This window comes from Hemicordylus capensis, chromosome 3 (genome assembly GCF_027244095.1).
Source record: "Hemicordylus capensis ecotype Gifberg chromosome 3, rHemCap1.1.pri, whole genome shotgun sequence".
NCBI lineage: Eukaryota > Metazoa > Chordata > Lepidosauria > Squamata > Cordylidae > Hemicordylus > Hemicordylus capensis.
In genome coordinates, this window is record NC_069659.1 from 270,167,092 (window position 1) to 270,181,949 (window position 14,858).

General features: G+C 46.0%; 1 protein-coding gene across 8 annotated transcripts in view; it reads right to left on the reverse strand.

Moving 5' to 3' along the window:
- Positions 1–14,858, reverse strand: part of LOC128352213 (pancreatic lipase-related protein 2-like) — a 46,481-nt gene that overhangs the window by 11,250 nt on the left and 20,373 nt on the right. For all 8 annotated transcript variants that reach the window (XM_053312580.1, XM_053312582.1, XM_053312587.1 and 5 more), the window contains 5 exons: positions 13,801–13,930; positions 12,618–12,734; positions 12,416–12,535; positions 8,164–8,282; positions 1,592–1,721 (listed from right to left, as the gene is read on the reverse strand). In XM_053312580.1, coding sequence (XP_053168555.1) covers positions 1,592–1,721; positions 8,164–8,282; positions 12,416–12,535; positions 12,618–12,734; positions 13,801–13,930 — 616 coding nt within the window. The remainder of the gene's footprint in view (positions 1–1,591; positions 1,722–8,163; positions 8,283–12,415; positions 12,536–12,617; positions 12,735–13,800; positions 13,931–14,858) is intronic.

Here is a 14,858-nt window from a genome sequence, read left to right on the forward strand (position 1 = left end):
GCCCCATTGGTGGTGTTTACATGCATACTGGGTCGTCAGTGGTGCTCAAGCCCCCTCTCTTCCCCTGTTTGTTATGTGAGCCATTATCAACACTCTGTGATTTCTAATGTGATCTTTAATTTAAGCTCGGGCTGCACAACTTTGGCCTTCCAGCTGTTGTTGGACTACAACTCTCATCATTCCAAGCCACAGTGGCCAATAGTCAGGGGTGATGGAAGTTGTAGGCCAACATCTGGAGGGCTGAAGTTGTGCAGCCATGATTTAAGCTCTCACAATTTGGAAGAAATACCTATTTGCCATGAACCTGAGGCACACTTACACGCAGCTTCAAATGCATTCTTGGACTTTGTACATGGTCACCTGGGATAAAAGAACACTTAGTGAGGCTGTTCTCACAAGCATGGAGTACCAGGCTCCACACAGATTTTGGCGCTCTTGCCCAGCCTAATCCTGCTCCCAAGCCCGGGACTTAGCCAAGGCTAAATGAGAGCATGCTGTCCCTTAGCCCAGCTGCCAGGATCAGGTGTCTCCTCGGGCTACACAAAGCCCAAGGAGACACAGAGACAGAGGTGTATCTAGGGAAAATAGTGCCCAGGGCAAGCACTGAAATTGCACCCCCTGCCCAAACATCTGACACCCATCTGATTCTCTGTACATAGTGCCAATCTGAATATGTGTACAGTGACTTATATTATATTAATTAAAAAAAAAATTACCTGTAGCCCCTTCAGGGGGATTCCTAAAGGCCGTGGGGGTGTGTGTGTCTGCAAAGGTTTCTCCTCCCCCCTCTGGCCTCTAGGGCCTAGAAGGGACCATTTCAGCATATGTGATGCCCATTAAAAAAAATAATAAAAAAAAAATATATATATATATATATTTTAAATGGCGGCCACCGTGCATGCTCAAATGGCCTCTGCGAGGCCTGGCATGGCCTAGGGCCTCACAGAGGCCATTTGAGCATGTGCGGTGGCCATTTTGTTTTCAGTAGCCATTTTAAAAAAATTTAATTTTAGAAAAATGGCGCCCCCCTTCAAGTGGCGCCCGGGGCACGTGCCCTGCCTGCCCTACACTAGATATGCCCCTGCACAGAGACAAGTGCCTAGAGCGCCCGTCTGACAGGGGATCCCATCAATGCACCATGTTTGTAGCACAGTGCATTGTGGGATATCTGGAGGCCAGGACATGTTGTCCCGGACTCAGGAGCTCCGTGCTGCATGGTGCAGCATGGATCTTCTGGGAGTGTGCTCTGTGCTACCAGCAGCATTTCCGTGACTGTCTGGGGAGAAAGTGAGTTGGAAGAGCCTTCTCCCCTGCCTGCCTGGTCATGTGAATGGCCTCAGCATGGGCTGACAGCATAAGCCAAAAAATTATCCCTATATCCTCACTATCCTCACCCTCAACTCCATATCTTTTCCAGGTGAAATGCATTCATTTCTCCACACATAAATTTAGGAGAAAATCACAGCTATATGTATAGTTTTGGAAATTTAAATCATGGCCAATGCATGGACTGCCAACAATGAAATATTCATATTGATACATTTTGCTGCAATTCCATCCATATGCATATATGTACAATTTCTGCACTTACTGGTAAATGGCTCTTCAGGTGCTGTGTTTAGATAGTACTTTGAATTGTTCTTCCTCCGTTTATAACGGAACTTATCGGCATAGTGGCCCATAAATGGGCAACCTTCTCTGGGGCATGGAAAACATTGGCCCTAGAAGAAAACAAGTGCATTGGTTAACAAGTTGTTTCTTTCTTTCCATTCTAATATTTGTTATAACCTAGGTTCAGAAACCCTTTGCTAGTCCTGTCTCAGTCTTGAACTACAAGGTTTACACATGATCAGTTCTTTACTGCTTAATGCTTAATTTCTAAAATGGGAGGTGCTGTGATTCAAACCTGTCACTTTCTGCCTGGGAAATCTTTGCCACTAATTCCTGATGTGTGAGGACTGGTGCTGGTTGCTTGGTGATCCTGAACATCCTCCAGGTGTCTTTATTTGCTGATATAACTTCAAGTATTTGATATCTGAGCCCTGACATTGAGAATAGTGAGCTCTGATTCAAACGAAGCCCCAGATTTCACCCATTTGTGCATCCCAAGAAATGCAGACTAGTTCTGTAGCCACCTGAACAATACTGGCAATCCAATATCTTTTGCTGTATGATTATGAAATGTGTGGTTTTTCTCTGGACAAGGGGAGAGCGATTTGTTAATGGAGGAGATTAATTCCATTGACATAATATTACTTACATGGGTGTAGGCTTCTTGGCACTCTAAAACTCTGCAGGGGGTAGGGAACCCAAGATAGTCCACTCCTGGAGATTGAGAGATCTGGGGATTCCTGAGTGCCTTTGGGGAATGTTCTGCTTTCTTGGTTGGCAGTGCTATTGAAGCCTTAGTTCAGAGGTAGACAACCTTCGACACTCCAGCTGTCGTTGCCAACAATTCCCATCATCCCCAGCAAAATAAATTGTGAATGGTATGATGGGAGTTGTAGGCAACAACTGGAACACCAAAAGTTGCCTATGATCTCTGGCAAACTGGAATGGCAAACTCTGCTGTGAACAGTTCACACAGTATTTGGTAGATGAAATCACTTGCATCCATTCCAATGAACTACTGTTTGGATGTATGTCTGGTTGATAGTCCCATCGGGCCAAGTTTTGTGACCACTGCTAACTTTGCAAAAAGGCACATTTTTAACGTGGTGATTCTCTTTATTTAGCAGTGGGAGAGTAACTGGCCCTATCCACCCCCAGCACAATACCTCCAGTGACTGTTGCTGGTGTCAATCTTGTGTTTCTTTTTAGATTGTGAGCCCTTTGGGGACAGGGAGTCATCTTATTTATTTATTATTTCTTTGTGTAAACTGCGCTGAGCCATTTTTGGAAGAGCGGTGTAGAAATTGAATGAATGAATGATGGGTACTTTCAGTTTGTGCAGCCTGAGGACGTTCATGAGATCTTTGGAGGGATGAGGCCTACCACATGTATGCTTTATTTCTATGATGATAAAAGTAGTTAGGAGAGGCTTGATAGACTGAGAGGCAGATATAGTTAAGGCTTCATTATGTGAATATATAATCCCAACTACTTTGAAGGAGGCGGTGGTGTGAAATCTCTGATAGTGGTTTCACAGTCAGAAGATAGGATTCCAGTCCTGTCTGAAGAGTAGGTTCTAGAACACCATATTTGGGGACTATTGTCTGACTGTGAGGCAGTTCCAACGATCAGTGGGAGCCTCCTGGGAAGGGTTAGCAGGGAGAGTGGGCTTAGCCCGCTCTCCCCGCACACAAGTAGGCAGTCTGCTCCAGGCGGCCGAATGCTTTTCAGCCTCCCGGTTGGGTGTCTACTCGTGAGTTGCCATAGTGCGGAGCCGTGCTGCGGCAACTCATGATCAGAAAGCCCAGGTTAACGGAGCGCTCGCTCCGCTAACCAGGGCTTAAGGCAGGGGCAGTTAAGCAGGTTACCCGCTTTGACTAAACCGGGCTCGGCTGCGAGCCCGGTAAGTCTCGCGATCGGTGGGAAGCTGGCTAAGCACCCTTAGCCCATTTTCCATTGATCATGAGAATAGCTTCTCTGTCTTGGAAAAGGGTCTGGAAACTGCAATTCTTCAAAATGCAGCAGCAGGGCTGCTAGCATACTGTATATATGGGCTCAGGATCATATCAAGCTGGTATTTTATACCAGCTGCATAGGTGGTACCAATTTGTTTCTGGGTTCAGTTAAAGGTGCTGGTTCTGACCTTTCAACCCAAAATGGTTTGGGACCAAGGTATTTGAAGTACTGTCTTCTTCCACATGAACTGTCCACACACTATGATCAGCAGGAGATGTCTTGTTGTACAGCCCTATTGTACCAGTTGCACCTAATGAAGTGTAAAGGGTAGGGACATGAGACCAGGTCTTCCTGATAGCAGTTGGAACTCACTACCCAAGAACAGAGGTATGAGGTGGGGGGCAGGGGTGTAGCTATAATTGAGCAGATAGGTTCAAAGAACCCCCCCACCCCCCACTCCTGAGGGCTCCCCAGTTCCACTCCCTATTTTCTTCATTATCTCCCTCATGCTGAGGGGCCACCATGGAGAGGGGAAACATGGGCCCCACTCTCCCCTAGCTATGCCCCCCAGAGGGGCAAACTGTCCCAGAAAAATCAGAGAGTCCTCAACATATTGGCTCATATTGACAGTGTGTGTATGTGTGTGTGTACACATGCACACATGTGCGCGCACACACACACAAGATTATGTTTTCCCTGGGTTACCTCTATACAACCCTTCCCAGGGAGACAGACCCATTTAGTCACTTCACTGAGCACATTAAGACAGCAAGTAAAAACTGTGCTTTTCATGGTGCTCCTTCTTAGAAATTTTGTTCATTGCGGCTATAAATTCTAGTGTTAATGCCTCTATATTGGCTGCTTTTAGCTATTATTTTGTTGTTTTGTTGTTTGATTGTTGTTTATGCTGATTGATGCAAGCCTCTCTGGGTGGCCTGTTGGGAGTGAAAATTGCAGAGTAAAATGGCCATCATGATGGGCAGTATATCGTCAGTGCTGCAAACTGCATCGGGGCTGCAGTAGACATGTAAGGCGGGCCTGACACTGTTGAGGATGATGGGCTGTGCAAGCTGTGCTGCCGCAGTCACTCCCATTTACTACAGTGGGTGTAACTGTGGCAGCACTGCTTGCACAACTATTCATCCTCAACAGCCTTGGGGCTGCCTTATACGTCTGCAGCAGTTCTAGTGCAGTTTGCTACATCAAGAAGATGTGCATTCTGTTGGTCAATTTTATGAAATAAATATGTAATTATTACAAATTGTAATTCTGTTGTAGTTTCTGTTGTAAACTGCCCAGAGACGTAAGTTTTGGGCAGTATTAAAATGTTTCAATAATAAATAAATAAATAAATAAATTGATTAGGTCTTTTGTTTGGATCAGGGGGGTGTTCCATAGGTGCGGGATCATGTGGTTTCCTCATTGTCATGGATGGACCACTACCTGGTTAAGGTTGGTTTCACAGCCACAACCCAGCCCTACAGGGGTGGAGGACCTATAAAGATGGTCCACCCGAGACGGCTGCTGGACCTATGAGGATTCCAAAAAGCTTTGGAGGATTTTGATGTTGGTCCTGCCAGTGATTCTGTCGATGCCCTGGTGGGAACCTGGAATAGGGAACTCACCAGGGCAGTAGACACGATCACTCCTAAGCGTCCCTTCCAATCTGCTTTAAAAGTGGCCCCTTAGTATACAGAGGAGTTACGGGGTCTGACGCAGCAAGGTAGGTGACTGGAGTGCAAGTGGAGGAGAACTCAGCTTGAATGTGACAGGACACAGCATAGAGCCAATTTGAAGGTTTATGCGGAGGCGGTGCATGTGGCAAAAAAACAATTCTAGTCTGCGTGCATTGCTTCTGCGGGTTTGCGTCCGGCAGAGCTGACCTGGGTTGTGAGGAGTTTGATTCTGGCTCCTTCCAATTCAAACCAATACCCGGGGACTTTGTTCTGCTGTGATGCTTTTAATGGGTTCCTTGAGGACAAAATCTCCTGTATTCAGGCCAACTTGGACTCCCCTTTTTCTGCAGAGTCTATGAAGGTGGTGTCTAGCAATCCCTCTTGCAGTATTAGATTGGATCAGTTTCAATCTGTGATGCCCGATGATGTGGACAAGCTGCTTGGGGCAATATGGCCTACAACTTGCTCTCTGGATCCTTGCCCAACTTGGCTGCTTTTATATAGCAGGGAGATTGTTGGAGATGGCTTAGTTAATATCATTAACTCATCGCTGAGGGAGGGTGGGATGCTTCCTTGTTTGAAGGAGGCAATGATTAGTAGGGATGTGCACGATATTTATCGGCGTCGGCGGGGGTAGGGCTTTAAGGGCGGGGGAGAGTGTACTCACCCCCCCGCCGCGTTTCCCCCGCCGGCGCTCTCCGAATTTGAAGCCCCTCGGGGTGGCAGCGTTCCTCCTTGCCGCCCCGGTTGCCCCCTCGGCCGGAAGTGGCCGGAAGTTCTGAGCGCGCACGCGCACGACGGACGCACGCGCGCTCGGAACTTCCGGCCACTTCCGGCCGAGGGGGCAAACGGGGCGGCAAGGAGGAACGCTGCCACCCCGAGGGGCTTCAAATTCGGAGAGCGCCGGCGGGGGAAACGCGGCGGGGGGGGTGAGTACACTCTTCCCCGCCCTTAAAGCCCTACCCCCGCCGGCACCGAATCACCGAATCTGCCCCGACACCCGAAACGTTTCGGCGGCCTTTTCAATGGCCGCCGAAACGTTTCGGGCACAAGCCTAATGATTAGACAACTTCTTAAGAAGCCTTCCCTAGATCCCTTAGTGATGGATAGTTATAGGCCGGCCTCCAATCTCCCATGGTTTGGCAAGATAATTGAGAGAGTGGTGGCTAACCAGCTTCAGGCGGTTTTGGAGGAAACCGATCATCTACACCCATTTCAAACTGGCTTTAGAGCGGGATATGGGGTTCAGACTGCCTTGGTTGGCCTGATGGATGACCTTTACCGGGGAATCGACAGAGGGAGTGTAACTCTGTTGGTTCTTTTGGATCTCTCGGCGGTGTTCAATACCATCGACCATGGTATCCTTCTGGATCGCCTGGGGGAATTGGGGATAGGAGGCACTGCTTTGCAATGATTCCGCTCCTAATCTCTCAGGCAGATTTGAGATGGTCGAGCTTAGTGACAGTTCCTGTTTAAAACGGGTGCTATTATATGGAGTCCCTCAGGGCTCCATTCTGTCACCAATGCTTTTTAATATTTACATGAAACCACTGGGTGAGGTCATCAGGAGATTTGGTGCTGGGTGTTATCAGTATGCTGATGACACCCAAATCTATTTCTCCTTATCATCATCATCATCATCATCATCATCATCATCATCATCAGGAAAGAGCATTCACTTCCTAAATGCCTGCCTACAGGCAGTAATGGGCTGGATGAGGGATAACAAATTGAAGCTGAATCCAAGCAAGATGAAGGTGCTCATTGTGGGGGATCAGAATTTAAGGGATGAGTTAGATCTTCCTGTGCTGGATGGGGTTACACTCCTCCAGAAGGAACTGGTACGCAGCTTGAGAGTGCTCTTGGATCCAGGCCTCATCATGGTATCTCAAGTGGAGGCTATGGCCAGGAGTGCTTTCTATCAGCTTCGGCTGATTCGACAGCTGCATCCATTCCTTGAAGAGAACTATCTCAAAACAGTGGTGCATCAGCTGGTAACCTCCAGGCTCAACTACTGCAATGCGCTCTATGTGGGGCTGCCTTTGTACGTAGTTCAGAAACTTCAGTTAGTTCAAAATGCAGTAGCCAGATTTGTCTCTGGGGTAACTCGGAGAGACCATATTATGCCTGTCTTAAAACAGCTGCACTGGCTGCTGATATATTTCCAGGTGAAATACAAAGTGTTGGTTATTACCTTTAAAGCTCTGAACGGCTTGGGTCTGGGTTACCTTAGAGAGCACCTTCTTTGGTATGATCCCCATCGCTCGTTGGGGTTATCTGGAGAGGTTCATCTCCAGTTACCACCGGTACGTCTGGTGGCGACTCAGAACCAGGCCTTTTCTGCAGCTGCTCCTGGTCACTCCCGGCAGATATCCGCAGTCTAGGCTCTCTGTCGGCCTTTAAGAGAGCCCTAAAAACCTATTTGTTTGGCCTGGCCTTCCAAGGCTTGTAAAGTGTTGTTGTTTTTTAAAAGTATTTTAATTGATTTTAAATGGTTTTAATCATTTTTGAATTGTTTTTATATTGTTTTTAGCAATGTGTTTGAATTGTGAGTTTAATGTCTTTTTTAAAAGTTGTTGTACACTGCCCAGAGCCTCTGGATGGGGTGGTTTATAAATGTAATCAATCAATCAATCAATCAATCAATATGAATATAAATATTTATATCCCACTTTTCAACCCCAAAGTTGTCAATATGGTTTACAGATGGTTCCCAAACAGCTCACTCTCTAAAAAGAAACATAAGGCAGACACCAGCAACAACCACTGGAGGGATTTTGCGTTGGGGTTGGAGAGGGACTGTTGTTCCCCCTTGAAAAATATAAGGGAGCCATCACTTTTAAAAGGTCTCTCTTTGCTCAGTTAGCAGGGCTAAAATGGAAAATAAAAGCCCACTAGCAGGCCTGGGACATAAGCTTACCTCTTCAAAGGATTTGTATGATTCACATGGGTAGCCAAGGAATCCCTCAGGAAAGAGAATACTGTATCTGTAGTACTCATAGCTTCGTGAGTGGTGACAATTTCCAACACTGCGAAGCTCTATGAAAAGAAAGCTGTATCAGTGAAAACCAATTCTCTGGAAAAATGGGACCTTTTATCATTCCATCCGATTGTACTGATAATACAATAGAGTCCTTATTTAGGCCACTGTGAAGACAAACAAAACATTTTCAGTGTGGATAAAGTAGGTTGTGAGGCTCTTCTCACGATCTCAGAGAAGAGCCTCTATGGGGTTTGCGAGGAGAGCGGATTAAGCCCTCTCTCCTCACAGACCACCAGGCAGTCTGCTCTGGGTGGCCGCAGCGGCCGTCCACACGACCAACAGCTCTGTGATGGAGCTGGCGGGGGCTGGGAGGATTGGGGGCTGTGTGGCCCTCAGAAGCTCCAGTATGCCCTGTGCGAGCACGCAGGGCATACTGGAGAGACCCTTGGAGCCGGGAGGTGGCTTTTCGCCTCCCCTCTGGGGATCTACTCATGAATAGCCACGCCGCGGCTACTCACGATTTAAAAAACCGGGTTTGTGGAGCGCTTGCTCCGCAAACCTAGTTTAAGGGGAGGGGTTGTTTGGTGGGTTAACTGCCAGGTGGCAACCAGGCTCGCCTGCGAGCCCGATGGCTCCCATGATCAGCCGAAATCGATCAGCTGAAATACCCTAGCCTGATTTCGGCTGAGCATGGGAATAGCCTCTGTGTCTTGTCTGTTCAGCCTTGATTAGCGAATTCAGGCACTGCACCTGTGATGGTAACTTAACTCTTAAAGAAGAGGCTTCTAATATGCAGTTCCCCAGCAGGATTCTAAACACATGTCTACAAGCAGAGTTTTTCCTAGGTTAATTCACTGTGCCTGGACCTTATTCAGCTTAAACATAGATTTGCTGCATTCTGAGGTGGGTTTTTTCAGGGCAGTGAATGCATTACCAAACCACCACCACTACCACCACCACCACCACCCTTCCTGTCTTCACCCTCAGTTTCCCAGTCCTGTCCTTTTTACATTTTCCTTTTGCAAGAGATCATAACATTGTAACCCAATGAAAATACCATTTCTGGTTTATTCACAGTTATCCAGTGATTTGTGCAGCCTGAAAATTCAGATAAATGAGATTTGCTGTGAATGATTTATACTGGAACAGTGTTATGATTGACTTATTTTTATTATGTGAAATGTTCTGGTTTTGTACCAGATCACATTAAAAAGATTGCTAGACTGGTGTCATGTCATGAGTTGAAAGAGGCTGTCTTGCAGCTGGAGGAGTCGGGATTAATTCCTATTGTAGAACTCCGGCATAATACAGCATGGACTTCTAAAGCCTAGGTTCAGAAGTAACTGGTTGTCCTTTTGAGACAAATAGTTCTGCACAGACCATTTCAGCCTTTCATCTTCCATCATTTCATCTTGCTCATTGCTTTGGATTATTCATGGGTCACTGTGACCATTTCACATTTTGGTCATTTCACATGACCCTATCAATCTGTGGCAGCTATGATTTAGTCGCCCCTGCTGGCTTTTAGCAATTCTGCTACAGACTGTGTTGGTCATATTCTATTTAAAAGATTTATATCCCTCACCTTCACAGAATCTCAGGGTGGCTTACAAAATTAAAAATCAACAATAAAAACAATAAGCAATCAACAACATACCTGAAAACAATTTAAAAACACAGACCAAAGTACAACAATAAAACCACAGATACTAGGGCAAGAAAAGCCAGGACAGTTTAGCTCACTGATGTAAAAGCTTGCCCTAAACAGTGCCATCTTTACCAAATGTCTAAAACAGGGTGTCAGCAATCTGGCCACCCAGAGGGAAGTACAGGAAGATAGTCCACAATACAAACTGGGCTGCAGATATGAAACATGGCTCGGAATAGTTCTTTATATCAGGCTCGGGCTGAAAGCTCGACACGAGGATTGACAAATGTTGTCTTCCAGCAGCTAACAGAAAGCTGCTGGCGTGCTTTATAGTCCAAGCTGATAACTCTCAGTTGGCAGGGATTCAAGGCTTATCAGCCCTCTGCAAGAGGTGTTTACTCCTCCTGATAGCTTCCAGCTGTGCTCTCCGCCTTGTGACACGCCATTGCTGTGGAGTCAGTGGGGGTTGCCTGCACAGATCATCTTCTAGTCTGTCTTTCGCTGTCTCTGCTGCCTCAGACTGCTGTGCATGCTCTGAAACATCAGCTGGACCTTCCTCAGCCATCTCTTGGGAACTGACAGCTGGGCTCTGCCCCTCAGGCACCCCTGCATCAGCTGAAAGGCTGTCAGCTTCCCCTTCCTCCTCGATATCTGAGATTGAGGGCGTGACACAGGGGAGGAAGCAAGCCAATTGAGCCTCTCTAAGGACAGCATTCCAAAGAAAGGGGCCACAACAGAAAAAGCCCTACACTGCATGGCTGTCAAACAGGCCTCAGCTGCAGGTGGCACATGCTGGAAGACCTCTCTATCCAATCTTAGAGGGCAGGCAGATTTGGGTGGGAGAAAGTGATCCTTCAGATACCCTGATCCTAAACCCAAAAGTGCTTTAAAGGTCATCACCAGCATCTTGCATTGCACCCAGAGTCAAAATGGAAACTAATATAGCTCAAGAAGAATTGGTGTAATATGATACTTTGATGCATTTTAGTCCAGTTTTCGTTTCTAGAGGAACTTCAAGGGCAGCCTCACATAGAGTGCATTATAGTAATGCACGTTACAGGTTACAACAGGGACATAGATAAATCTAAACAAATGTGACTGCTGGTCCAAGAACTGACATAGCTTGAACCGCAACCCAAGATGGGCAAACGTCTCCTGAGCCATAGCAGACACCTGGCCATCCAGCTATAATGCTGGACTAAGCAAGACTTCCAAACTGCAAAGCTGCTCTTTCAAGGCCAGCTCCTCCAAGAACAAGTTGATACACCAGCTCCAGAGCAGTAGTTCTCCTGAACAGAAGAGTCTCTGTCTTGCCCAGATTTAATTTCAGCTTGTTAGCCCACATTCCAACTCTTCACAGCCTGGGTTGGAACCAGATACTGGTTCAGTACCTCCACTGCTTCTCCAGTTGGGGCTGGCACAGATATATACAACTGGGTATTATCCTCACTTTCAACACCAAACCCACAAATGACTTCCCCCAGATGAGGTTAAACAGCCTGGGAGGCAGAATAGGACCTCTATCAAGCATGTGTTAGAGGCAGCATGGATTGGCTTTTGATATCCATTTGCAACTGTAAATTATGTAGCTGCCATAGGAGGGGAAGGTTGTGTGAACTGGCCCTCAGTCTGTCTAGACTTTCTTCCATCCACATACAATATATCTACTGTTTACATGACCACATATCTCAGGATCACTGCTGGTTTTACTTTTTTCAACAGACTTCAAATGTTTCTCCCAAACATATGAAGAGATGCCAAAGTGATTCAAGGGCTTCTATAACCAGTTTCTATAACTATTTTCCCAGCTGAGAATGAGAAAGCCAGTAAATCAAATGTACCAAAATCACAACCACAATTTCAGGAGTGTCCAGTTTGTAACTTTTCTTTCTGCAAGGACTATGGAAAGGGTTTTCTTATTTCAGAGGAGATTTAGGTTTCCAGATGTTTACCTCCTCTGAAGATAATAATCAGTGGGTCAAATGCTGCAATGATCTCTGCTCATGGATGGCCTCTCTGCCTTATTCCTGGGAAGTCCCTCCTCCCACTGCAGTCCTATGCACCACATCCCACATTATTCCCAAGTTCCCCCAACACTCAGGAGCATCTTTTCAGGCAGCTCAGTAGGCTGCAGTGGAGAGAAGGTGGTGAGAAAAGATCCCTTACATGAGAGTCACTGTATTCACCCAAGTGTGGATACAATCCATGGTGTGTTTTCAGTGTTCGTTTGGAACTGTAGACAGTAATTAGTTTCCTTAGTCAAAGCACTTGCCCATATCACCTTTCTTATTTCCCAGAAGGAATGTCAGCTATAATATTCCTGAAGTTTCCCAGCCACTTTGCCCTCATGGAGATCAAGTTTCAAAGCAACCTCCAACAAAATGTGCAAAATACAGCAGGTATGCATGAATAAGCAATGCAACTTAAGCAGTGTGACTTAATAATTCACAATAGGCATCACAAAGAGTGCAAGTTGGTCCCTTCTGGTTTTGAACTTCAATACAAATAGACACTGTATGTACATGCTATAGACAGGTTTACCTTTAACAAAGCCTTCGGGGTCCATTTCTATCAGTGGTGTAGTTTTGTCACATCCAGACATAGTTGTTCCACCGTTGGGATAAAAGTCAAGATCACCAGTTGCATTCACCATCCCATATCCTAAAATACATTCATGATATAGTAAGTGGTTTGGTCAGATATGTATCCATTCAACAGAAATGCATGTGTTTTTGACAATTACCAATAGTGGGGAAACTGCCAGCATTGGTATGTATGACATCCACAAATTCAGCATCAGAAGGATCCAGCCTGACCATAGGAGGGAAACCTTCAAAACAGAGCCCAGCTGGGTCCAAGCCTATGCCAACATAAGAGAATTTAGTTAGGAATGAGGAAATCTGATTCAGAAGAAATGAAATCACCCAGACATGCTAATATTTAAAAATACACGGAAAGTATTCTCCTAGATTAGGTATTACACAGACTGTAATGAAGAGAGCAGCTGATATCCAGACTAAGTTACTCAAAAGTACTACTCCAAAGTTACTCTAAAGAATTCCTTTCTTTCAACAGGACTTCCAGTGAATAATTTAGTCAGGATTATTCTGACTATTCTGTTCTGAACTTCAGGAAAGGTTTTGGGCCAGTACATATATGAAATAGGTGTATGTTGCAAGCGCACCTGCTCTCTCCTCCCTTCTTGCACACAAGTGTTTCAGTGTTCAGTAAGACTATCTAATGTAGACTGAGAAACTGAATAATGTTTTGCCCTATCTTTATCTAAGAGCACATTCTTTCAAATGGCCCATCCCTCCACATTAGTCTTACTGTGTGAGCACCAGAAAGCACTGGCAACTGGATTACAGGTAAACCAATCAGCACACATTAGTTGTGCCACATTTTTCTAGACTGATATATAATCATTCAGCTATTATGCTGTATGTGCATTCAGATGTCTGTACACAGGTACATGTTTTTGTGTGAACGACTATACCTGCATTCATTTTAGAAGTGAACCTGGATACAGGTCCCTCATATCCATGGAAGTGTACTGCTGTACCTGTGTGCAACATAACATGTGAAGAGAAGTGACCGGCCCAGAGTCACCCATTCAGCCATGATACTAGCTGGGTGACTCTGGGCTGGTCACTTCTCTCTCAGCCTAACCTACTTCACAGGGTTGTTGTGAGGAGAAACTTAAGTACGTAGTACACTGCTCTGGGCTCCTTGGAGGAAGAGCGGGATATAAATGTAAAAACAAACAAACAAACAATTGTACCTGTGTACAGATCTGTACCTGTGTATACTGTACACAGATTGTACAAGTGCTGAACATAAATGTGACTAGGACTATTGTCATGCACTGATCATGTCATCCTATCCATTTGTCAAAGCTTATCACACTGTCTCTTTGAATAGCCTACCAGTTATTCTGCCGAGGCCTGGAAAAATTCTGTTAACACCTCGAAGTCTTCTTCCTGCTTCTCCAGCAGTATGAGCCCCAAGACTATGGCCAATGAGGTGGATGTGGGCAGGGCAGTATGCATACATTTTCTAATAGTTCAATAACAGGAAATATGTTTGTATTTATGTATATACATTTAATAAGCAAAAATAAAATCCATATTTAAATTTTGCAGCATCAGTGGAGAGATCTGTTCCAGTTTCTTTGTTGATCTTCTTGAAACTGATCCTTTGTAAGACCTAAAATAATTTTACTGGGGCTTAAGATTAATAGCCTACATTCCCCAGAGTGTTGCAAGGCAGAGGAAGAGCTGTGCCCTCCCAGGGAGCTGGGAGACTAGCTGCGCTAAAGGCATCTGCGCATCCAAGTGCACAGGGAGCGGCATAGAGAAACTGTTTCCACTTCTCTGCCCTCTCTGCAAAAGCCCTGTTCACTTATAAAAATATGTCCCTGAGTTTTGTGCAGCCCTCAGGGATACATCTGTGGAAGCAACAAGGACCTTTTACAGGGAGGGGAGAAACTTGAAATTTGCTTCTCTGTCCCTTTCCCTGTGCCCTGGGCTGCCTGGCAAGACTTCCATGAGCTACTCTCCTGGCTCCCTGCAAGGGCAGATCTCTTGCTCTCCTCTTGTACTGTGGTGGAGAATGTGAGCCACTATATATGAGAGGGAAACTTCAGATGAATGAGCAAGTACGGATGTACACAAACCTGTTTGGGGGCTCTTTTAAGGCCTCCGAACCAGTTTTGAACGCAGGGGGCATACCTTTAAGAGTGGGGGAGGATGACCTTACTCCTCCTGCTGCATTTCCCCCACCGGCGCTCCATTTTAAAAGTGTCCGTCGGGGTGGCAGTGTACCTCCCTGCCACCCCGTGTCCACTTTGGCCGGAAGTAACAGGAAATACCTGGTGCGCATATGCACGCCGGACATGGGAAAGGGGTAAGGGCACTCTCCCCCACCCTTAAAGGTATGCCCCCCACCTTTGAGCCACTCCCCGACTTGTTCTGTGCACATCCCT